The sequence below is a fragment of the Manis javanica genome, chromosome 16 (assembly GCF_040802235.1).
Source record: "Manis javanica isolate MJ-LG chromosome 16, MJ_LKY, whole genome shotgun sequence".
NCBI classification, from domain to species: Eukaryota; Metazoa; Chordata; class Mammalia; order Pholidota; family Manidae; genus Manis; species Manis javanica.
Genome location: NC_133171.1, coordinates 22,768,479 through 22,795,293, shown reverse-complemented (window position 1 = coordinate 22,795,293; position 26,815 = coordinate 22,768,479). Strand labels below are relative to the sequence as shown.

Below are 26,815 nucleotides of genomic sequence, written 5' to 3'. Positions count from 1 at the left end.
GAGGGTAATTTTCCATCTGGTAGTTCAAGAAGCACTAAGGCCTTCGTGTGGAAAAGATGGCTTATTTATATTCTATTCCCAGCCAAGGAGATAATAATACTATGTTAATAATAACAATAACAAGGGACATATACTGTTTAACTTCAGGGCTAAGATCAAATGAGATCCCAAATACAAAATTATCAGCAAGAGTGTAGAGAAAATTAGGAAAACAAGAAAAACTTTGACTTGATGAGGATGTAGAAGTGGGGTGCCAGAAGATGCGCATGCAAGAACGCGGCCTGGTGGAGGGGGTCTGGGGCCGGATCGCATCCCGAGGACCCTGGATCACTTCCTCAGTCAGGCGATAGGAGGTGGGTGCCTGATTAGGCTGTGGAATCATTAATGATCCTTAATATCTGCATCCATGTTATGCATCTTCCCACAGAAATTGAAGACATACAGACATAAATCGAATGCTGTGCATTAAGTCACAATATTCTGAGACATTATAAACATTTCCTTGGAGGTATCTTGGATTCAGTTCAGGATCTGCTAACGACTATTTTCACAAACACAACACAGTTATTTAGAAAAATTAATAACTAACTTGGAGCACTTATTCATCGATACTAAGTGCGCCCATCCACCCACTCACCCCTCCAGCCAGCAGACCGAGCTCCCCTTTGCTTCTAGAACCAGGCCGGGGCCGGGCTGGGGCGCAGCCACAAGGCGAGCACCGCTGACGCTGAGCAGAACACGGAGCGTGAGCACAGAGATTGAACGTGGACCGTGCACAGCTGCGGAGGAACGGGGTGCTGTAAAAGCACAGACTGCACCCAAAGTATTGTCATCTGTGATGTTTATTTCCAACCCAATATGCCTTTGGGGAGCTTCATTGCCTCACTGCAATTTTATTTCACTGGTTCGAGGATGACTTACTGAACGTCTAGAAATGGGGCAGGGAACTTGCAAGGTGGACAATCTGCCCTAGAGAAGCTTCTGCCCCCGGGGAGGAAAGTGGGCAACGCACGTGAGAGCAAAGAGGACAATTCAGGTTGTATCAGGAGCTAGATTTTTTAAAAACTCAACGCAGCGACAGGGCAGAGGCCGGGAAAGGGCGGAGGCCCCTCTAGGGCGGGGGGGGGAGGGAGAGCCGGACGCTGAGCCGGAACCTCCCGCGGATCCCCAGGCGCAGGGACCAGGGGTCAGCACCTGACCCAAGCGGGACCATTGTTTTTCAGTGCTCAGAGCAACGCGAGGAGAGCCAGACGAAGGACCTTCAGGGCCATTTCCCCCTCGGGCCGCGGAGGCTCAGAAGCCACAGGATGCTGAGGGTTTGGGTGGGAAGCCCAGAGAAGCTGCCGTTTCACGGGAGCCCCAGCTATGCCACGACGCCCATTATCTTCAAGTACTTTTGTATAGTTTATGGATCTTTGTAGCTTTGATTAAAAAAAAAAACTGTGTTTTGAAGGGATCTTTGTGATTCTATGAATGTCCTAAGACAGCTCGTCTGAAGACCAGCAAGGAAGCCGGTGGCCTGCGGGTCCTTGCACGTAGGGCTTAGGCCCCGTGTCCAGGTAAGGGGGGGAAATGCAACCTCGAGAGGCAATCGAGAAGAGCTCGGTAGCACATGGCGACGACCTGGGGCTGGAACCCTGAATTTTAGACCCTGCATCTTGGTCGATGCTGGCCCGAGGCGGAAAGGGTGTACACCACACAAACAACCGCTCTGGTGGCAGCCGTGCTTTACGAACTGGTTGGCAGCTTGCCTGAGGGCTGCAAAGCGTGGGGCTGGTGTCCCTCATGGCTATTAGCAGGGACCCCAAGTTCTTAACAAAACTTTAGCGAGGGCGAAGGGCGAGGGACAAGGCAGGCCCCGGGGAATCCTGACCCCCCAGGGGCTGAGAGGCCAGAGGCCCCTGAGGGATGAGGAATTCAGCTGTCCTGACGGTTTCCAGATAGGAATGTATTCAGTAGTGGGTAGTGGACGCCACTCAAATAAGTGAGATCTGGGAGTATATGAGAAGGGTATTTATAGATGGGAACACTGAGGTACAGAGCCGGCTCACAGCCATGCCGTTCTGACGCCACTCCCAGCTTCCCGCAAAGTAAGACCATAGAAATGTGAGTCTAATTCACTTGCACAGATGCACATCAATGTGTGCCTAGAAAACGGAGGGGAGGTATGCCACGCCGTCCTGGGGCACGCTGGCTTTGACCACAACAACACCACGAAACGCTGCACATCACAGTGGCCTGCCTTGATCTACACTGTTCACACCTCAGAGTGTGAGAGTGTGTCCACAGCAGGACCGGGCCACAGTGCGGGGCAGTGCTCGCTGACGACCCGACGCGGGGTCCGTCAAGCCTGCGGGTCACCTGCCGTTCATTGACTGAGAGATTTGTGACAGCAATTTCTTAGTTTGGTTTATTTAACATTTTGCTCACTGCTTCTGAGGTATTTCCCATAAAAAAAAATAAATAAATGTAAAAAACACCAATGGACGCTTTGGCTTGGAGGAAAGTGTTTGAAAATGTTTTCCTAATTTTATTTTTATGGTCAAGGGCAGTTTATTAACTGATGCTTTGAGCCATTGTATAGAGAAATATAAACGCATGCAGTTAGGCTATTAAAGACTTTAAGAAATAGTTTCAAATCATTCTTGAAAGAAGAAACATATTTGAATTGATTATTTAAATTTCATAATGTAACTATCCCAGAGAAAAAAATAAAATTTGTATTTTATTCAAGATTACCCAGATGATAACTTTTTTGAAAGATAAGATAATCATATTAGAGATGAAGACATGAGAAAATAAAAACAATACCCAAAAGATAAATACTGAGCATGGTTCCTGTGTCTGAATGGTATAAGTGTAAGAAAAGAATTTAAATCCTTTTGAGAAGTAAATAGAAGTCAGAATAATAGACACAGGAGAAGTATCAGATACATGGCAACAAACCTGAGGCATCTGATAGAAAAAGAAATCTATTTGAAATGATAAAGCCAAAGAAATTTCTCACATCAAGGATCAGGGCTTGTTCGCCAGGACTGAGAACCAGTTCCTGCCACACAATAGACTCTCGATAAATCCCTCCCCAGGGACAGAAAGACGACAGCTGTAATATGTGGTCAAAATTCATGACAGTACAGGAAGTTTCCAGTGCTGCTACTTCAGTTTTTTAGTGGTAATCTTTTAATAAGCTGTGATTTACTGGTCCAAAGTGAATGGTCATCTCATTAAATCGTCCCATGTCTAGCTGTGGAAAATAATTTTTTTCAGAAGCGATGCATTATTTCTGTATAATTTATTAGGCCTGTGATCACACCAAGTGTCAAGGGCACTGAAGATACATATTTAAAAGTTTGTTAATTAAATCTGCTACTTCTGGGGCTCCCACTTCGTACAATGCCTTTGAGGAGTAGGTATTTCCAAAATGGAACCATAAAATTTCAAATGCTTAATCCGATGAGTTACAGTCACTTACTGTCACCGATGCCTGTCACACACCCTGTAGCCCCGTACAATGCTTTGTCCTTGTTCAGGTGACTCACCCACCTGAAACATGGTACATCTATTACTGGAATGTTCATTCTGGTTAAAAAACTGCTAAAAATATTTTAATACTTTTCACAGTTTTCTTCTGTGGCATTCATTAGGTAATTTTTCTTTTCTATTTGGAAGATAATAGACTCTTAAGAAAAAAACAAAATGTGTCCAGAATTGGTGGGTACATGACCTTGATCCTACTCTAGTATTTTAAACCCAGATGGCATAAACTACCTCACGTTCAAAATCATTGGAATTTGAAGACCAAGATTACAAAGAAATATATTACCAGAAATCAGCTAACAACCTTTCTGCTGAATATCATCATCCCTGCTAAAATACAGTTTTAAGGGGGTATTAAATTGCCCTTTTATAGCCAGTTGTTTTACTGTAAGTCATTACCCTGAAATAATATATAGAAAACCCACACAAGAGGTGTTGTGACACAGATCTCCTAGATCCTGGACCTGCCTGGAAAGACAAGGGCTAGAGTGTTTCTGAAGCATCGGGAAGGAGAGTCTGAGAGAAAGTAAGAGGGAGGCGCATTCATTCTGCTCCTCATGAAGTTTGAGATGACATCAATTATTGTCATGAATTGTTGACATGAATGAAATACATTCTTAGGTCGTGTTACACTAGAGTTTGGTTTTCCTCTCACCAGCATAGCACTAAAAAAGAATGAAAACAAACCTCTTAAGAGGCTGGCCTTAAAAGCGACCTTCATTAAAAGTCATCTATAGTCAAAGAGGAATTTATATTTAAGAAAAACAAATGTGATTTTACTTTTTGGTTACAAACAAAAGCTAAATAGATTTTAAGTGGATATGTTAAAGAATTTGAAAATTACAATCTGGGACAAATTAAATACATTTTCCCCCTGGTTATTGGGAATAACTTCCTGTATGTCATAATTTTAAAAAAGTAAGCCTTTTACAGACAGTGCCTCTATCATTTCTTATTCAAATTCATCTGTCCACTCATTAGTACATTATAAACAACAATGAACACTTCAAAGTTAAGGAGCAGGACCACATGCCTAAGGTGTGTTTCCTGGGTGGACACCAAGGAGCTTGAAGGGCATGGCAGATAGACATTCTCTATCCTACATTAATTTTCACAGTTTATTTTTGACATATGTCAGAAGCAATTGCTTTCCAAAAGATTATTTATGATATTGAGTACAATAGATGCAATATATCAAAAGATTTATATCATGCTTAAGAGAAAATGTGCAAATAAGATATCCTGTAATATATAAAATACTCATGTTTAACGTAAAGTAAATACGTTATCATTCAAGTGATTATTTATTGACAATCATCATGCTTAGTTTACTGGCTTGATGGAGAGTCTGTAAGTGATGAAAAAATATTTCTTATATTCTTTTCCATTTAAATACCCTGAAATACAACTATGAGAGAGGATATTCCCAATCCATCATCAAATATTTGTTGAGAACTGATTGAATGTTCCCCACAGTATTTGATCACTTGGAGAAATAGCATGAATCAAATTGGTGAAAGAAATATGGTAACGTCTTACTTTACAAGAAATTTCTTCTCCAGTAACTTTACTGAGAATATAGGTGATACCCAGACACAAAAAAGAAAACTTTCCTCTTTATGACTATCAACTGGATTTCAATATGCACTGAATTGCATATACTGTTACCAGGAATCTGAACATCTCTCTCATTAGACATAATAACTGGAATATGATTTATTACACAGTTCCTCAGCCCACTGCAGACTGGAAACAGCTAAACAGATGATGATGCTTAGAAAAGGATTGTTGTTTTAGATGTAGTTTATTCAATTTACTAATACTCAGTTTATTCTGACATTTATTTCTGACACTTAAAATTTATGTATGAACAAGAAAACGTTTTAGGGTTACTATAATGAGGGTTGCACAATTATACAAACTTGCTAACATTTGCTAACCTCAAACTACATTTACAGTGCAGAAATTTTACGTGATATAAATTATATGTCAGTAAAGCTATTACAAATAAATTAACTAAATTTTGGGGTCAGTAGAGGAATTGCTAGATGGATATGTAATGAACCAAGAATAGTAAGATATTGATGATAGAATCTAGCTGATGGGTTTACAGGTGTTCACTGTAAATATTTCTTCAATTTTTGTATATGTTTGAAAAACTTTATAACAACATTTTGGAAGAAATTAAGCACAATTAGTGGCAATTAATAGAAAAAATAATAACCACTTCATGATTTAAACCAACAAGTTGAAACTCTACAACAAATCAGTTACATTACAAAAATTTGATATTCCCACAGTAACTGACTTGAAATACCATTTCACTTTAAATACTATAAAGTAACAGGGCATTTTAGAAAATTGGCTGATCCAGGCCTGTGGTAGTAAAGAAAACCTGAGCATGGAAGATCTATACCCGATGGTAAAATAGCTATTCAAGCCAGCAGAGTGCTACCAAAGGGACTCCCAGCCAGGTCAGTCTGAGGAGGCTCCAGTGCTCAAAACACAGCAACTCAGGGTTTCACGTGAGTATGAACTTGTAATGGGCTGCAAGTTACTGAATATGCTTAAAGTAGTGAGCTTTTAGTACAAAAGGAAAATAAACCAAATGCCTTCTGAGGGTGCCAAAGAACCAGATACCTCTCTTGGAAACTGAGGAAAGAAAAGGACACTCTCAGGCATTTGTTGACTTTCCTGCATGAACTGTGCCACGTGGTGAGTCACCGGCGTGGGGGGAACATACTCTTTTGCAGTTACCGCCCCCAATTAGCGGAAACACCACCAGCTAGCTGTCGGTGATGACCTGCGGAGCCTAAGCTTTAAATATTCCACATGCGTGTTCTGCAGTGTTTGAGACGCTCACGTGTGTCTTACTTTGACTTATCAATCAATTTAAGACGGGTCCAACCAGAAAAGGGTTTGGTAATTGATTGGCTCCCTTGTGAGTGAAATGTTAACACAGAGCTGAAAAGCAAGGGTGTGTCCTCTCATGTGGCTAACGCCCCTTTATCTGGAAAAGAAAATTAAATTTTTATATGTGAAGATTAGATTATTTTCTGCTATGTGAGGGTGCTTATAATGTATTAAATGTTTGAATGGAAGGGAAGATTAAATCCATATGTGATTTATATATTAGGATATTTGGGCCATGTTTTACTTTTTAAAGCACAACTACTTATAAATAAATAAATATATGCAAATATATATGTATTCAAGATAGCATTAATTATTACACAGCCACATATCATAAAAGTTTTAAAATGTTTGATAGTCATACCTTTATTTTGATTCTTCCAGGGTTTACCTTAAAGTTGTATTTTTCATATTAAAGTCTAGAGCAATTATATCTATTTCCACTCTCTCCTATTATCTATACCTACCCTACCCCAACTTCATTCCCATTTATTTCACAATAAATAGTCATACTTAATCATGCATTTTGGTCTTTTCTCATTATTTTATTGCTTTTGTATCCCTGGATCCCTTTCTCTTACTTTTTTCATGCTGAAGTACATTTGCTTGTCATTTTCTTTTCAACAGGGTAGGCATGGGTCATAGTGGATGATTCTGGGTCTTTTCATTCCAGTACCAGGCATGTGGTGGTGGGGGTGGGGGAGCTGCATGTGATCCCCCCACAAATGAAAGCAGCTTAAGCAAGACTCAGAGTTATTTTTCTTTCGAATAATGTCAAGTACAGTATGGCTGCTGCAGGGGGCCCTGGGGATTCAGCACCCCTCAATGTATCTAGTTTGTCAAGCTGAGAATGATTCCCCTCCCCTCCCTCAGGGCACCGCGCGGGGCTGTCAGAAGTGCAGCGTTTAAAGCAGAATCAGGAGGGAGGCTGAAGGCCGAAAAGGCGTCTGTCATGAACCTTGACTTTCCATTGAGAAATTTTCCTGCCAGCTTCTACTTATATCTCCGTGGCCAGAGCATGGCTATTAGCCAAACTAGCTGTAAAGAAGCCTGAGAAACGTTGTCTTTTAGGTACGTGTATTATTTTCCTGAATAAAATCTGAATCTGATTGCCCAGGAGAAGGGTATTACATAAACAGCAACGTTCAACCAAGAGCGGTTTCTCCTCCGCCGACCCAGGCGGACTTACTGCCGCTGACCTGCCCCCGCCGGCCCTGCAGGCGCCCTGAAAGGAGCACACGGGATGCTCCAGAGGGTAGGACAAGGGGAAAGAAAAGCGTGTGCGCGGGCTGCGGAGGTGGGCACCGCATCTCAAACACCGCCTGTGCCCAGGAGCCCTACTGTCCCCTGCACGGTCCTCCCCTCTGTGGCCTCGATTCTCTGCTTTCACTGTCATGGCAGCTGCTCTGTCATTGTTTGGGGTCTGGGCAAGCGTTTTTCCCAGCGAGGTCTTGGGGATTAAACTCCAGGGAAGCTACGAGGACATCTGGTCATGAAACCACAACACCCACCCTCAGACCCGACGATTCCAAGCCGTTGAAGCAGAACCTCCAGGTGCGCAGTTGTCACGGCCTCGTGGGCCCCTGCCCAGCTCAGCTTTAAACTGTGGACACTGACCCTGTGCGTCCACAGCAGGGCCAGGCCTGCAGAACCTCACGGCCTCTCAGATTCACAGCATCTACCTTCAGGAAGAAGTCAGTCTATGTTTTGGGGGGGCATTGTGACATTAAGAAATACAATATTTTGTGAGATTCTGTCAGTGTTTCTTTCTGTGTCTTAGTGTTTCTATCCTGTCTAATGATTGAAAAAATCAAAGGGAGGCAGGAGGGAGCCGTTGGGACAGGCAGAACAGGACATGTCGCCCCGGTAGGGAACCGCCAAGCGGGATGCTGGCATCAGGCATTGTGATCAGCTGGCCGAGCGGGATGCATGGACCACTCCCTGGAATGTCCTGACTGAGAGACAAGGGGTTTTTCTGACCCTCCAGTTTGGCCCTAGCACAAGCCCCAGGCACCCAGGTGGGCTTCCTCCTTGACGTGCCTATAAACCCCAGCCATTGTGCCCACACAGCCTCTGCTTGTGGACCCCTCCTGACTGGTGGCAGCTCTTTCTTCACTCTTCATGCAAAGCTTTGCTGGATGCCCTGTACTCTTGTCTATTGGCTTCATTCTGCATTGCTTCCCCCCAAGACACAAGCCTGGGAAAAACAGCATCTCAGCCAGTAACAAAAATGCAGTCTGGCTTAGAGCAGAGGTTGGCAAAAGTTTCCTATATAAAAGGCCACATTTTTTCAGCTTTGTGTGCCATACAGTTCTGCTGCAATTACTCAGCAGTGTAAGAATAGCTATAGACAAGTCATAAATGAATGATGTCGCTGTAAAACAATAAAATTTTATTTACAAAAGCAACCAGAGTGCCAGATTTGGCCTGCAGGTTGTATTTTGCTGGCTACTGGTTTAAAAAGATAATTAGCTCCTAAATTATAGGACATTCCATAAAGAAAGTGTCAGCAGTGCCAGGGCACACAGCAGCTGTGTGTGCTCTGTGGCATCTTAGTTTCCCAGGGCTGTGGAAATAAAGTACGAACTCTGCCTTACACAGGAAATTTGTTCTCTTGTGGTTCTGGAGGCTGGAGTCCAAAAGCAAGGAGATGAAAGAACCTTGATATCTCTGATGACTTAAGGAGAAGCCTTCTTTGCCTCTTCCTAGTTTCTGGTGTTTTCCAGAAATCTGTGGAATTCCTTGGTGTGCATATACATCTCTCTCATCTCCACCTCTGTCATCACATGACTGTCTTCTCTGTCTCTGTGTCCAAAATCTCCTCGTATAAGGACACCAGTCATACTGGATTCAGGGACCACCCGACCCGGTACAACCTCATCTTCATTCACCTAACTGTATCTGCAATAATCCTATTTCCAAATAAGATCACATTCTGGGGTACTGGGGCATAGGATTTCAATATATCTCATTTTTATTGTTTGTTTTGTTGTTTGAGGAGACACATTCAACCCATAACACATAGTGTTATCATTTGGAACCAAAGATTTACCAAACCCCACTTTGTCAATCACCATTTCTTACAAGGGGCGCTTCACTCAAACGATACACACAGAAGTAAACCTCACCAATGCGGAAATGGGAGGCATTGTGTTTTAAGCTCCAGCAAGCCAGCGCATCGTGTCCAGAGGCCATCTTCTCTAACAATCTGCACTGGAGCACGTGATGTGAGCCAGTCTCAGGCCAGGACCCTGTCTCACCCACACCGTAAGTTCCCAGGTGACACACATACTAACCCGTCCGTGGCTAGTTACACGGCGGAAACAAGTCAGAGAGAGGAAGGGGGTGCACTTGTCAAGCCCAGTAAGAACAGTGCAGTGGAAGCTGTGCCTCATGATTTTGCGATCTGTCTTCTTTTATTTTTACGGCCTCAATCTTACCTCTTTCTGATGACTCTTCTCCAGCTGCTACCGCACCTTCTGAAATTTCGAGCCGTCCCTGTGAAAAGGCACATGAAGAAGTGTTAAAGACCATCAGCAACTTTCTCCTTGATTAATCACAAAAATAAGGACACAGCCTTGGAAAATCTAAGGTGAAGAGTCATTCAAACCATTTTATGTCAGAAACAGTTTCTGGAGTGGGGCTGTAGTCCTTGCATCAGGCAGGGGGTGAATCAGCCCCATGGCGCCTCCGACTGGTGCTCTTTCGTTGCTGTTCCACCCCTTCTATGGCTGTGTCTTCTCGTCATGTGCAGGCATAACCAGACAAACAACACTCTGAAGCCTGTGAATACCAACATGTCACACTTACACAAACACCCAGTCATTTTGTTTGGCATCTCAGCTCTGTGCCTGGCGGGAGGCCCATATTCTCCCAGAGAAATAACCTTTCCCTGCTGGTCCCATGAGCCCTTGGGCTTGCTGACTGCGTTACCGATGATTTCCAGCTCCTCTCCCCCAGCAGTTTGTGGGTCTTTAGTGACTCCTTTTAGGAAGCCCAGGAAGGGACGGAGCTTCCTTGCCAGGCACCAGAGGTGCTGCCATCTGCAGCCGTGCCACACCGGCCACCAGTCTGCTGCGCGTGGGTCATCGAACCTGCTGTGGACTCTGCACCACCCTCGGCTTTGTGCCTGCACTGCTTTCTGCTTTCTGTCCAGCCGGCTAAGAAATTTCCCTCTCTCATGACCATCTCTTCTGTAGGGTGTCCACAGGTCTTTGGGAGCTTCTGTGACTAAGTTCTCTCTCTTTGACCTGAACCCACTCTGAGCGGTTTCAGATATCGGCCAGCAGAGCGGGGAGGGGATTCGCGCTGAGCGGTGAGCGAGAGGGGGCATCTTGGGCTGCTGCTTCGGCCCAGAACCCGGGCGCACTTCTCGGGCCGGGCCTCCGCCAGACCCGCCGTGCCCCGACCCGTTTCGGAGCGCCTCCTGTCACTGTGGCTTCTGGTTTCCTCTTCTCACTGAAGGTCGGACTTTTCTCTTTGTTTCCTGTAGTGTCCACCTTATTTTCCCCAACAGAAGCACTCACATTTTCTTTCTTCAGCATTTAGCCTCACAAAGCATCTACGCTCCAGCTTTCTCACCACACATGAGCAGGCTGCGCCCAATGAAGCGGCATGTGGAAGAGAGTGGACACCTCGTGGAGGCTGGTGGACCTTCCAGTCCCAACTCTGCCTGGAGCTGACCCTCCAGCCGGCTCAGTCTAACGGCCTCAAGGTCTCCTCTGCTTAACTGAGAGGGTGGGGCTGACAGAAATCTAAGGTCCCTAAGTATTTGTGGGTTTAGCTTATATTATGAAATTTTTCCATCTTATTCATTAATCCTAAATTCTGTCTCGACTCCCGTTGTCTTGTGTCCCCTCCTGTTCCCCAGCTGGGCTGCCTGGGCTTCCCTGGTCACCTCCCCCAGGATTCCCAGCTGCCGGGGTGACCCTCACTGCTGTGTCACATGAACTGGGGAAGTCCCAGTACTCAGTGCTGTCCACCCATAAATTAAAACATAGATAAAGAAAGACCAATGGAATAGCCACATTTTAGCTTATTACCTCATGAGGAAAACACAACTAACATTAACTATGACCATCATTTGTTGCCTAGTAGGAAGAATAGTCCTTTCCCCAAACCAACATTTTGCGATGACACCGCTTTCGTCACCTCTTTCAGCAAGGACCGGGGCCAGCGCGGCAGATCTCACGTCTCTCACGTTCCGTTGGGTGACAGCTCTGCTGGGCTCTTTACCTCAGAGCAGGAAGAGGGCGGTCACAGTGGGGCTCCTCGTGGCGTCCAGTCAGAATGTCTTTCTGTGTAGGTTCGCCTTTAGCTTCTCTGAAGCGTGCCAATGTGAGGTGGGCAGACTGAAGAGTTAGCCTGACCTAACTAGGAAAGGCTGACATGGCCTTTGTCTTAGATATAGAGGCACATTAGTAATCACCATGGGGAGCTCCTGAACATATGTACATACTCAGAAAGCAGACGGATGGAGGCATTAGCGGCATTCGGCACTTTGTAATCATGATTCCACAGGTGTTCAGCTTGTCCCTCCATACCTGACATCGTGTCTCAGCCCATTACTTATCTGAAGATAAGAACCATCTTTACTTTAAAGGCATCAGCATACACCACTGAATATCATTCGGAACTATATGATCCTTTGAAAGTAATATCTGTTTAATTGTTTTGTTTATTTTTACCTTGAAGTCTTCCTAATACGAGATGTAGCTTAATTTTTGTTTTGTCTTATTTTTAAATCACTTGAATAGCTTAGTCAGTGTGCGTCCTTTTCAAGCAATGAGCATGGGTGTGCTGTTCCAGATGGGCAGCGCCCACTGTCATTGCCTCTGAGCTTTCTGAAGCCTGGCCAGCTAGTTCTGACACTTTCGCCAAAGGTCTGATTACTGGTGATAATTTCCTTTGTTTGTGATAATGCTTCCATAATTGCAGTTATAAATGAAAGGGCAGAGCAAATCCTTTCTCAACTGGAAACTCACCAATTTTATTATCTTCTGCTTAATCAAATTCAGTTTTGCTTCCAATGCTTTTCACACTCTGGGTCACATAAATGAGACTGCATGGTTCTGTCTTATTTTCTCTCTGTTTTCATCTCTCTTACAGGCAGATACTATTTTTCAGGGTAATGCCACCTCCTTAGGAAGCAAGATGCAAAGCTGGTAATGGGAATGATCATGTGTCTAAAGGCAGACCAGACAGCTGCTGGGGAGCTGAACCTAACAGCTCAATGGCCTGCAAAGAAATTGGTTTCTGTACAGGCTGAGAAAGTGATTTTTGATCAAGTCAAACTCCCCCAACTCCTACAGTCCAACGTGATTACATCAGAAAGGAGTGTCCTGGATTAGAACATCAATCGCTGAAAGGGACTCCAAGAAACAGCTGTGAACTAAGAAGTCAGAAAATGTTGGTGTTGGCTGTTTCATTAAACATCTCAATGATGCTTTTTCTCATGCTAAGAAGAGAATTGGCTTATTCTAAAAAGAACAGTGTGACAAATAAATGACTGTAAAGATCTTGGAAAATGTTAAAATAGGTTCTTTATGGAAAGAAATCACACCAACTCACAAAATTTAAAGCAGCCTTCATAATAATTAAAGAACTGTGGGTTCCATATTTCTGGTGGTACTGTCACTCCTGGAGTTTAGGATCACAGATCTCTCAATTCAACTCCCTATGAACAGTCTGCTGTCCCCAAACAGACCAAAGACATATTTCAGTATCTTTGCATTCTAAATTCTACTAGTCTTTCTAGGTGGTCCAAATGTTAAAGCCAGAAAGAACAAAAAAGGTGGTATAGGGGAAGGACAACTTCCTTAAAAATAATTCATCTAATATCTAGTGTGCAAGTGATATTATCAACAATGAATTTCTCCATAAATTTCTAATTACAGCCTCCAAAAGATTCCCATAAACTTGTTATAAATGTAAACTGTTATAAACACCAGGAAAGGAAAAGAAATAGCCAAAACAGCCAACACACATTTATTGAGGGTTTATTATCTTATCAGCTTTGCAGTAGATATGCTCAGGAGTACTTATATGTGGAAATTGGGGTATGGTAAGTAAATGGAAAATTATGTTGTAAATGGTTTTCCAAAAATATTTCCTCCTCTAAACACAAAATATTTTATAATAGTTTCTCCCTTTAGATTCTAAGCAAATACTTCAGCCTTCTGTTGCCAGACATTACTTCCTCATTAACTTAGCAAGTTTTTAAAAACCTGGTGAGCACCTCTTACGTATGTATTAGGAGTCATGAAAGGATGAGGGTGACAGATAGGAATGTCTTGAATTTTACTGGGAAGTCAGATGCACGCACAAATATTCATGAATAAAAAGACACGTTATTCAACATAGCTATAAAGGCAGCATATTGAGGGCAGAGGGGAGGGGTTAATTAGTGCTGTTAATTACTTACTAAGGAGTGCAGGCAAGTCTCCCTGTTGAGTCCTTGGGGGCTTTATGGGCAGGACTCATGATCAGGACAGCACTGCCCCCCCCTATATGGTGACTGTAGGCTTTCAATGAGAAAAGGGCCTTGATCTAAATTACTGTGAACAGAAATATGTTCTGAGGGGTTAAACTAATTATGTTCAGCCAAATCCCACATTAATGAGGAACCCCAAAGCAAAATATTTAGAGATGCAGATACTTCCCATCTATTGCATTTCTAAGGGAAATAAAATAGCAAAGAAGCAACGTTCTGACATCGGTGACGTCTGCCGCCGAGAGTGTGATTCCAGCTCATCCAGGTCACGTGTCTGTTTACTAGACGTACAGTCAGTAAGTTTACTTAGATGTTTTAAAAAACTAAGAATTAGGAGGAAACATTGATTTAGAGCCACTTCGTGTCCTCCCTTTTTAACACCCTTAATAACACTGTTGCTTTTTGGTTAAAATTATTCATTTACACACTCATAATTCCTTCAACTTTACTTTAAAAGCCATATTTATCAAGTGTATTTTTAACGAAGCTTTTATTCTCTTCCAAACAGATGCTGCTGAATACCTGCTGCCAGTCACTCATTTCCCCACCGTTAGCTGTTATCCATGCGACTGGTCCTGCGTCAGCCCCACCTCTGTACAAGCTGTGGGGCTGCTGTTTCTGCCTCTGTCCCTCAGACACCATTGCAGTGCGGAAGGCTGGTCATTGCAGTGGTAAGGTTTCTCCTTCTCTTTTCTGAGGAAAGCTATTTTAATTCCACGAACACAAAGACTTTTTGACTACAGTGCAAACTACCACATGTGATGAAATCCATAAGACCAGGTAGGCGTAAAGGAGATGTATGTATGCATGGTTTAGAACCTTAATAACAGCCTTGTAATTACCATAGTCCTTCAGTTGTATCTCAGTACCTTTAAGGCACCAAACAGTGACACTAATAAAAGTGGCAGATGAGTTTTTGAGTGAAAAATGAGTGAAACACTTTGTGAAGTTGCCTTTGACAGAGATCAAGGGGTCCAATTATACATGCATTGTTTACATATCATTCTAAGCCACTTTTGAGCTGCTGTCACCAGCTCTAACAAATTAATGAGTATTCAAAACTGATGTCCATATGCCACAGCTGGCTTAGCAGAAGCCAACAAATATTTCACCAGATATGTGGAACAAAGGTGTGACTCTTGTAACACATGGGGTATTTAATTACTGTTTTTATTATGAAGGTAAACTGAGGTTTTTGTAGAAGTTTGGTGATGGTTTTTCAAATATCTCTCCTGGCTGTCAACAAAGGATTTCTTTTTATGGGGACCCAAGATTAACATATTTTCTTAATGAGTAAAAGTTTGCCCCCATTTCAATATAAACAGCATTTCTAGGATATGAGCTCTGGACATTAGGGATCATGCTGATTCTCTCACCACCAGGTATCCTCTGCGTTTAGCACGGTGTCCAATCACAGGGGCTCAGTACCTGTTGACTATTTAACAGTGGAAGTCAAACGCCTCCATGACTGAGTAAGTCCAGGAGTGATATTAACTCTTTCACACCTAGAATCAAATGAACTACAGTCAATATGGGCTTGGTTCTCATACAAATTCGGTGTCCATGAACAAATATTTCTGAGTGATAGAGTGGGGGACATAACGAGGCTCATCATAAAGCGACCCTTGCTTCCTGTTGCTAAAATTTTATCAAAGACGAAGATAAACAGCAGGGCAGGTTAAGAAAGTGAGGGTAGGTCTCTTATATACAGCCTTCAAGACAGGATGCTAGGAGATGTTAAACCTAAAAAAAGAATTGTGTTTAGTGAAGAGACAGTATAAGAAAATTTGGTGCAAACTCACATATAGGCAGAGGGAATAGGGCGCAAAGCACCAGAGGTAGGAATAAACTTGGAAAGTCCAATAGGCTGGTGTGTTCGGAAAGGACTGAACCTAAGGGAGAGAGAGAAGAGATGAATTCAGAGAGCGCGAGTGAGACACACAGCGCCCTCTTGGTTTTGAATGCAGAAGTGACGCGATGGCGTTTTTTATATGCAAGAACCTGGAAGGTGCAGGGAAACAAAACACTGGTAGGGGTTGATAGGACAGGGGAGACATTTGATGTCCATTTGCAAGCCCTGAAGTGGACTCTGCATCTGGATTTGAGGCTAAAGCTCACCAAGGCTCCTGGAACCCAGCCTTACAATCAGGTGTGATTTGAAATTTAGCAGGTGTTTCAGTCAGCTCCAGGCACCAAGATCTACTGGTAGTGAAGAAAGCACAGCTCTGTGGTGTTAATTCTCTGCACGACATGCTTTCTGGTGTATCATAAGAACTTTCCTACCAAAGCCCGTGGATACTCAGGATCCTTATGTTAAATCTTCTGGGACTCCAGTCGTTCGACATGAAAAGGAAAATCACCCTCCCGATCCTAAGCATGTGTGCTGCTGTCTGGGTGCAAGTCTTTGAACTGTCCCCATGACGACTTTGTTACTGCTCCACACTTTGAATTCGGTTTTGCACCCATGAGAATCACCGCTGCAGGACAGCTGCCTAGGGAAAGATTGATGAGCTGTCTGGGGAGCTGGTCTGCAGGGATCTCTTGAATCTTATTTTCCTGATTCAATCTATACAAAACCTTTTCCACAATGCAATTAAAATCATTAAATAACCCATACTAGGAAAAATAAAGGGGCACATACTGCATATGCAGATTTTCAACAGAACTCAGCATGGGTATCAAGAATTTTGGCTTCTTTCCCAGCTCAGTAATGATTAGCGAAGTCATGTGTAGAAAATATTTGCAGTGAGCAAAATTTCTGAAGCTGTTGCTAAATAAAAAATGAATGCAAACAATGTGTGGTTTGCAAAGCTTTAATTAGTTCAACCAGAAGGATGACTATTTGCATTGAATGTTTGTATATGACAGGACCTCTGGATGAATACTTTTAAATTGTGATAGACCAATCCTGTTACATCATTTAATAAATTATCATACTCCATAAAATTTAGAAATATGGAGGCTTAAGATTATAATAATAGCATTCTGTCCTTCAATTTTGCAATTATTGAGTTCCTTTCTTGTACAAAACCCTTTCTTAGTTAATACATGGACTATTTATAAATTGATCTTGGAAAAAGTGGCATTTCTTATCAATACATCACAATTGATCTTGGGGATGACATAGCCCTGAGTCATTGCTGCTGGCATTCAGAGTCATTGTTATGCAGCATACACAATTTGACATGCTCTCTCTAAATAATTCTCCATTCTTATTAGCTGCTGCCATCAGAAGGACTGAAGAGAACTTTAGAAAGATCATCTCTAAGGAAGATACATAAGAAGGACACATATGAGTAACAGAAAGGATTTTGATTAATGAAAACACATACTAAAAATATAGAATGCTATGAAAATTTCAAAAGTTAATTTGAGGTTGAACAGAATTACAAGCAAAATTATAATGTGATTTAAAATTAAACTTGTTAATATTTCAACTATCCATATAAAATAAATGAACAGGAAGAGTCTCAGAAAATGTTGAAAAACAAAACAATCTGTGAGGTCATGCCCTCCCCAGGGTTACATGCATTAAACATATTCTGATTATAAGACGCAGTCAACAAATCATTGCCATAGAACAGATAGCAGGAGAATAATCCTTGCATTTCAGTAAGTTAAAATAGGGTAAATTAGTATCAAAGATCAGTGAAGAAGCAATTCAAGAGTAAGTTATTGCAAAAGTATAATAAAATGTTTACTCCCATAACTTAACAAAATAAACTTCAAATGTATTGAGTGAAATGTATAAAAATAGACTCATTAATATTCAAAAGCTTATATGTGAGGTAAGTCAGCTTTCAAGATAGGAAAATATATTGTAAACCCAATTACCATAGAGTAAATTCTCTGATAATTAATTTGTAAATTCAGTGCAATTCAATTCAGTTGTCCTAAATTTGCGTGTGTTGTGGGGGGGGGGGGGTGGAAACACGATAAAATGATCCAAAATATATATGGAAAAATGAAGATTTTTGAAGATCTGCAATTTTGAAAATGAAGAGCTAAGGGCTGGGAAAGATGCTTGTTCTTCTAAATGATATAAAGCAAGAGAATTGAAACTGTGTATTAACACATGAACTGACAGATGCACCTGCTTAGAAAACAGGAGGACCAGGAAAGTATAGAATGGTACCAGAAATCAGGAGAAGTTGAGTGTGTGACTGATGATATCAAGGAAATTAGCTTATGACCTATCTGAAGAAAGATAAAATAGAACTTCTACACCACACAACATATAGAAAAATAAACTTTAAATGTATTAAAGTTCTGAATATGAAAGTAATAATAGTTTAGAAAAACAAAATGTCAGAGAATATCTTTGTGACCTTTTGGTAGGGGAGGATAAGACACCAAAAGCATAAGATCTAATGGGAAACACTGGTAGATTTTACCAAATCAAAATTAAAGTTGTCTCTTCCATGAATAACATTACACACCATGTAAACAAAGATGTGACCCATGAGAAGATATTTATTTGCAATGTCAAAAAACAAGAATCGAATATCTACAATATATAAGAGCTTCATAAGCAGCAAGAAAATTAGGAAGCTCAATGGAAAAACTGGGCTGAGGATACATACAGAAAATTCACAGAATAGACCCTCTTCAGCTAAGAATAGGAAAGAAAAATGTTTTACTTCACTGTAAGTAGAGCTATAAACACCTAATAATGAAATGTTGCTTGGTACCCAACAGTATGGCAAAATTGGAAAGTGGCATATGAAATGCTGATGAGGATGTGTGGGGAAAGCAGAGAAGACTTGTACTTTGGTAGGGAGACTGAGCAGCAATTTTCAAAAGCAATCTGGAAGTACAAAGTGGAACTGCATATTTATACCTGCACGGCCCTGGGTAATATATTCAATATTTATATGGCCCACTCCTGGGTAGTATAGCCTCGAGAAATCCTGCATGGGTTCTTGAGGAGATGTAAAATTATGTTTATCACCATATTAGTTTGTTTTTTATGGTAGCAGATGTTGGGAACAAGTCATCAGTAAACCACTAGGAATATAGATAAGAGTGGCTGTCCCGCTAGGATTCCCTCCGGAAACGGGACTTGGGAGGAGGGTTGGGGAGACCAGAAGGGACAGGGGAGGTGGCACAGGAGGGGAGAGGAGCCATCGTCGCCTTCAGCCCAGCCCCTTCAGGGGGCTACTGAGCTGGCCCCAGACTGTGCAGAGCCACGTCTCCGGCCACCTCAGCCCAGGATGAGGGGCAAAGGGGTGTGCCCACCACACCCGGGCGCTCGGGGGTGCTGGCTCCCAGGCCCTCCGGCCGGCCCTAGGATGCACCTCCGCGGAGTGACTCCTGCGGCCCTGGGGAGGCAGCGGCGGCTGCAGACGCCGCAGGCCGAGACCCACCTGCCCGGTGCCCAAAGGCAGGAAAGCCTCAGGCGCGGACCCAGGCCAAGGGCATCGCCAGGACGCACACAGGCTGGATTTCAGAATTAAGGCTGCGGGGAAATGCACAAAGTAGTGCATTCATAAATAAAAACACACATATTAAATAAAATATTATGTTTCCTAACAACACATAGACTAAATATATATTAAGGAAGAGAAACAATCACAGATTGGCGAGACAGTGTTATAAACTGAGGGGCAAAATCAATATATCTCTCGGTCTCTGAAAAAACAAAATTTGCTGTAGGTTACAGAAAATTACAATGTAAATGCAAAGGGGGGAAAATACAGCAAATGTAACAGGGATTTAATGTAACTAGTCTATTGAAAGCATGATGGATTAGAGAAAAATAAAGGAACGCAAGAAAAAAGTGAATCAGACACATGAACGAGTCATTTGCAGCATATGAAATCATGAATAGACTTTAAAAAGCAAGCACGAAAACAGGGCGGCTCATTAGTAATTAAAGAAAAATTCGCCAACGGCAATGTGATTCTCTTCTTTTGGCTTCTCATATTAGCAGTTATGTTAGAAGTCAATGTTTGTTATTTCCAAGGATATGATCACAGATCCTTGCACACCTGCTGGTAAGAATATAATTTGGTACAACCTTTCTGGAAAACAGGCAACATTTATCAAGAACTTTAAAAATGAACTGACCCTTTAACTCAGTAATTTTAATTCTAGGAATTTAGGACAAGGATAAGATCAAGACAAAGAAAAAAGTCATAAAAGGGTGCTCATCACTGTGTTAATTTTAATAGAAGAAAAGGAAGATACGAAGTAAATTGAACCTCACACCATAAGGAGACGGTGGAACAAATCCTTTGGCAGTAGATGCTGCCATTCTGCAGAATCCATGATGAGAGAGCAGATTTGGTCAAAGACCCTCTCCTACCCCACCCTGGTGGTCCACCTTCTGCACACTTAATCATTCAAACAGCTGTTTACCATTTTTCTGCTAAATGCCAGGTTCTTCCTTAGCTGTGGTGATAAAGAAATGACCAAGAGGGACGTGGTCCCTGTTTTCAGGGCACTTAGGTTCCTCCGTCTGGAGAGGAGGGCAGTGCATAGCAGCTGAACCAACACAGCAGCGTGATTATGCCACACCCTGAGATGAACAGCAGGCGACATGATCCGGGAGCCATACGAGGGTGAGGGTGGCGCCCAGGGGGGTCTCCTGAGATAACTTTGGACTGAGAACCTGATGATGAAGGGTGATCACTCTTCATTCCACTACTCAAAGCAGCCTGTAGTCAAATTAATATATATTTATACATCCAGCAAAAAATAAAATTTTTCAGTATACCTTCAGACCATCTGACTTCATATTTACATCATGATGCGAATTTGCCGCACTAAAACACTGAAAATAAAAGACTCTTTACAAGACCCTTTGGGAACAGTGGTTCTGTCTCCTAAAATAATCTGCTGAGTTTGGAGTCTGAGTCAATGAATGAAATCCTTAACTCTGCCAATTATTAGTCATCTGACCTTGTGCAAAGGTTTAAGCTTTCTGTCCCCTTATTTCTTAATTTGCAAAATGGGAGTTAATATAACATCTATTTGTGGGAGTCAGAAGAGTGCCTCCCCCACCAAAGATGTGCATTTCCTGATCTTAGGAGCCTGATAATGTACTGTATTACGTGGCAAAGAGAATCAAGCATGTGGATGCAGTTAACTTTGCTAACACACTGACCTTAAAACGGAAGGACTTCCCTGAACTTTCCTGAGGAGCACAGGGTGAGCGGGGGTCTCTAGCAGGGAGGAGGGAGGCAGAAGAAGTGAGTGCGAGGCAAGGTGGAGTGATTCAGTGGAGACTCCGCCCACCACCCCTGGCTGCGCGGGTGGACCCAGGGCCGTGGGCAGCCTCGAGAGGCTGGAAGAGGCGCAGACACCCAGCCTTTCCTGGAGCCTCCTCACAGGGACCAGCAGCACTTCTGATATCTTGATTTCAGCCATTAAAACCTGCATCAGATTTCTGGGCTCCAGAACTGAAAGATAAACACTGTGAGATCATTTGTGTTGTTTGGGCCACTGGGTTTGTGGCAGCGCGTTACAGCAGACATAGGCAGCTAAGACTCTGACCACATGATTTTTGTGAGGGCAAAATTGGGTAATTTATTGGAATCGTCAGCCTTAAATTATATTATTTTGCCAACAAAAAGGGTTTATTTCACAATAGAAAAGATTGCAATTTGGGATATGCAAGCTACAGAAAACCAGAAGCGAGTCTGCAGAAGAAAGGAGAGGACTCCTCCTTTACAGAAGGCAGGGGAGCTGGGAGGGCTGATCTAAACAAAAAGCGCATTGGGGTGAACTGGGAGTTCCGGGCGCGGTGGCCTTTCCCTGGCTGAGCTGGGACAGCCTCGCTGGCTGCGCAGCTGCTGGGGAAGGAGCAGACCTGTCTTCCTCCTGCTTGGGTGGCAAACAGTTGCTAGCGCAGCCTGGAGCTAGGTCCCCCTCTTCCCGTGGGGTCCGCAGCCGAGGAGGCGCGGGGCTAGACAGCTGCCCCTGCCGGCCTTGGAGCTCTATTTTCAATAAGGTTTCCTCTCACTAATTGTCACAGAATGCATAAGAAAGTGCCTTGGGACTGTTTCATCATTACACAGGTAATAATTAGAATAATCAGTTGGAAATATTTGCCATGTAGCATTCAAGGCGAGTGGAGGAATGGAATGTGTCCTTACTCTCTATCTTCTAGGACATTTCCCAAAGGGGACTCTACGGATTTCTGAATGGAAAGGGTTGCAATAGTCGACTGTGCATAGAACCCACTTCCCCTTCTATACACATCCCATCCTGGGAGAGTGATCCATTCTCTGAAGGAGAATTTGGTTCAAGTATCAAAAGTGACCCCATACACGAAAGTAAATTCGAAATGGACCAAAGACCTGAATGTAAGTGATGAAACCATAAAACTTTTAGAAAAAAACATAGGCAAAAATCTCATGGATATAAACATGAGTGACTTCTTCATGAACATATCTCCCCAGGCAAGGGAAACAAAAGCAAAAATGAACAAGTGGGACTATATCAAGCTGAAAAGCTTCTGTACAGCAAAGGACACCATCAACAGAACAAAAAGGTACCCTACAGTATGGGAGAATATATTCATAAATGACAGATCCAATAAAGGGCTGACATCTAAAATATATAAAGAGCTCATGCACCTCAACAAACAAAAAGCAAATAATCCAATTAAAAAATGGGCAGAGGAGCTGAAAAGATAGTTCTCTAAAGAAGAAATTCGGGTGGCCAACAGACACATGAAAAGATGCTCCACATCTCTTGTCATCAGAGAAATGCAAATTAAAACCACAATGAGATATCACCTCACACCTGTAAGGATTGCCATCATTGAAAACACAATCAACAACAAATGTTGGCGAGGTTGCGGAGAAAGGGGAACCCTCCTACACTGCTGGTGGGAATGTAAATTAGTTCAACCATTGTGGAAAGCAGTATGAAGGCTCCTCAAAATGCTCAGAATAGAAATACCATTTGACCCAGGAATTCCACTTCTAGGAATTTACCCTAAGAATGCAGCACTCCAGTTTGAAAAAGACATATGCACCCCTATGTTTATCGCAGCACTATTTACAATAGCCAAGATATGGAAACAACCTAAATGTTCATCAGTAGATGAATGGATAAGGAAGATGTGGTACATATACACAATGGAATATTACTCAGCCATAAGAAAAAAACAGATCCTACCATTTGCAACAACATGGATGGAGCGAGAGGGTGTTATGCTCAGTGAAATAAGTCAGGCGGAGAAAGACAAGTACCGAATGATTTCACTCATATACAGAGTATAAGAAAAAAGGAAAACTGAAGGAACAAAACAGCAGCAGACTCACAGAACCCAAAAATGAACTAACAGTTACCAAAGGGAAAGGGACTGGGGAGGACGGGTGGGAAGGGAGGGATAAGGGTGGGGAAAAAAGAAAGGGGGCATTACAGTGAGCATGTATAATGTGGGGGGGGGTCAGGGGGAGGGCTGTGCAACACAGAGAAGACAAGTAGTAATTTTACAGCATCTTACTATGCTGATAACAGTGACTGTGAAGGGGTATGTGTGGGGGACTTGGTGAAGGGGGGAGCCTAGTAAACATTATGCTCTTCATGTAATTGTAGATTAATGATACCAAAATAAAAAAAAAAAGCATCAAAAGTGAGCATAAGTCAATGATAACAGACTTTAGCAGACAGTTTACTTTAGTAACAGAATCTCTTTAACCTCTGGAGGTGGTTCCTATGCCTGGTATGGTATGTGAGGCTTCAGCCATGCACCTGAGGTTGAACACTGCTGTTGGCATAGCAGAGGATGGAACCTGAGAACTTGGTTTATTTCTGAGCAAAAGAACCGACCAACCCTGATGCCAACCCACCTCCAGCAGTGTCATGTAGCAAATGCGTTTACCGTCGGAGCAGAGTTGCCATACAAGCAACCTTACCGGTGCTGCCACCAAGCCCAGCTGGCTTTGTGCCACCCACAGAGCTGTGTCCCACGGATTTCCTGACCGAAAGTCTAATATCCATCAACCCTACCTGGCGTCAACGTTCGCCAGTGTTTACCGGCCCTTACTGCGCAAGTGGGGAGGTGACAAATACGGCCTGTGCTTCTGAGAAACCGGTTGAGATGGTCCCTAGCGTTTGCTGGCAGGCTCGATTCTGTTTGCTGGATGCTTTCAATCGGTGGTTGGTGGATTTTAAAATGCCACATCGACTAAGAAGTTTTTCCAAGATGATTTGGGGAAAGATGTGCATGGACATGACCATAAAGCATTTATAGTGATGCTGCAAAGAGCACCTGGAGCCGCGGGAGACAGGACCTCCGTTCTTGCTCACCGCGTGCACTTGCAGTTCCGTGCACTTTTAGATCCAGTTGTATCGCTGTGCTTTTATGCCCAAAGCAAATTCGATTCTGCTCCCTCCTGCTTAGAACCACACTTCACAAGCACTGACCATAGTGGTGCCAGGGCCCTGGGACAGCTGAGCAGACTCAGGCTCAGAAGCAAAAAGAAAAAAAAGAAAAAAAGAAAATCCCAGCAAGAAAGAAAGATGTTTGAGTTTGGGTCTCACACAAAAATAAAATTTTTCAAGTAATCAGATATCAGCTTTGACGTGAAGTAAAGATGTTCACCTGGAAGCAGTAGCATAGGCCTGGGGTAAGTCCGGAGCTCGGCCCCTGCTGTGCTGTGACGCTGTGGGTCAGGCATCCGTCTCTGGGTCTGGAGACCACGTGGGTGAGGTGAGTGGCCTCCAGATACAGAGCAGGTGCACCACACTGCAAGTTCTTGTCTGTATTATGCAATAATTCTGCAGCGAACATGAAAATTTGCTGCGAGGGTAGATTTCAGGTGCTCCCATCACAAAAATAATGGAAGCTTTGGGAGGAGGAGATGTTACTTAGCTTGACCATAGTGATCATAACTGTGAATATGCATCATAATGCTGTATAATAATCATGTTGTTTATCTTCTATATAATTTTTATTGAAAAACAAATAAACACTTGCAATAAAAAAAATTAAAATTAAAAGAGAATCAGGGCTGTGGCACACGGGCCAGTCGAGCTCTGCACCACCCTGACATAGACAAGGGCCACGGCACACGCTGTACTTTCTCAGCTGCATTCAGGTGGTTTTTCTCAGTTTAATCACAGCTAAATGTTTTTCGGGAACATGGTTGCTCTTGTCAGCATGTGACAGAGAGGCTGGCACAACTTACCTGAGCTCGGAGAGCCTAAGAAAGGACACTGGCCCCTCCGTTTGTTAGATGAGCAGCTTCAGGCAAGTTACTCCACTGCTCGGTATCTGCAGAACTATACTAATAACAGCACATGCTTTCCAGAATTCTCATTAGGATGAAGTAAAATAATCCACGCAGCGCTGGCATATGTAACATCCCCCAATGATGTTGCCTTCTATCACTACTTATGTAGGTGGCACGCGAGTGATAACATTTTAGTATGAGGATAAAAGGCTCTCACGAATGTGCTTGAGAGACCAAGGAGGCGACATGTCATCCTAGGTGGAGGGGCCAGAATCATACAATATCACAAAGTCTAAATTTACAAATTGGTGAGGGCATTAGGTAAGAGAACTAAAGTGCCTTTTTATACCAAATTCTGTAAAATCGTTAAGTGAAAAAATGTGGTCTAAGGATTCAGTTGGAAGTCTACTGCTTAAACGGCTTTCTAGCTTAAAGGGCTTTATAAATAATCTGCCCCCAAAGACAGAAATGTGAATAAAAATAAGAGCCTTCAGGACTGGCCTTAAGGGACTCGGCCAGCCTAGACTAGTACCTGGAAGGACACATGCTGGAGTTCACTGTGATTTGTTTACTCCACCTTCCTCAGTCTTCTCTTCATCATCAGGCTCTCAAGAGGTTTCCTGCAGCTGGCAGCCGGGCTGACCGACGCCGCCACAGTCCATCCCTGACCCTGTCTGTCAGCTCTGCTCCACTGGTGAAATCAGCAACATCTGATGCCTCAGATCAGCCACCGGCTCTGATTAAACCTGGATCCATAAGCGCCAGTGTCCTAAGGCTCCTGTGCATCTGGGCCTCGGGCACCCGCTCCTGGTGCTAGGGCTGGACGTCCAGGAAGAGCATGGGGTCTCAGCACTGATAACTCACCCGCGTGCAGGACACACAGCAAACAAATCTCAACCCAGCGCAGGAAGGGCTGGCTAGAACGAAGGGGAAAAGATGGAGCAGCGGGCTCTTCCTGGGAGGTGGAAAAGGGGGTTATGGGAGTGCCACGGGGACCCACAGCTACCCAGAATCAAGGACACACCCAGGGCACTAAAGAGAATCTAACAGACCTGCTTGCCTTTCCCTGGCCCGACTCAGCAGGACCCTGACGTGGACAGCCGGTGAGCTCCCGAGGGGTCCTGCATTAGGGGGCTTCTCCCAGTCAGACCGTTGCCCCTCAGTTCACAGGCAGGTCATGAACTGCTCTGAATGCGATCTCTTGGGCTATTTCCCAGGAGATTTCTTTGAACGGAATCTCCTGAAATGCAAATGCCTCTGTGCAAGGGCCTTTTCCTGCCCATGCTAGTGCTCACGCATCTGGCCCTGAGTTACCCCATCGAGCTCACCGCCGCCGGGCTTAGGGGCCTGAGGCCCGTTGTTTGCCTGTCTCCACTCCCTGTAAAATGCAGAAAAGACGGTGGGTATCTCTCCAGGCTGGATAAGGGTTAAAGGTGGGACCCCAGAGAGGACAGTGCTGGCCACGCGGTGACTGTGCAGCAGGCTTTCCCCGCACGATTTCCTGTCTCTGAATTTGTTCTTCGAGGAGAGAGGTGGGGGAGGCTCGGCTTACTGTAGGGCTGCCCAGGGCCGGCCCAGGGGAGCCCTCTTCTCCACGAAAGGTGCTGGTAATGAAGACAACAAGTATGAGTCATTTAAACATGCTTATTGCTCTATTATGTATCTAGACAAAATGGGAAAT

General features: G+C 43.5%; 1 protein-coding gene across 1 annotated transcript in view; it reads right to left on the bottom strand.

Annotated features, from left to right (window-relative positions):
• Positions 1 to 633: 633 nt before the first annotated feature.
• The window catches only part of LOC140846712 (uncharacterized), a 272,464-nt gene continuing 246,282 nt past the window's right edge, over positions 634 to 26,815 (bottom strand). The window contains exons 3-4 of the mRNA XM_073224285.1: positions 9,891 to 9,948; positions 634 to 779 (exon numbers count right to left, since the gene is read on the bottom strand). Of these exons, the coding sequence (XP_073080386.1) occupies positions 634 to 779; positions 9,891 to 9,948 (204 nt within the window). The remainder of the gene's footprint in view (positions 780 to 9,890; positions 9,949 to 26,815) is intronic.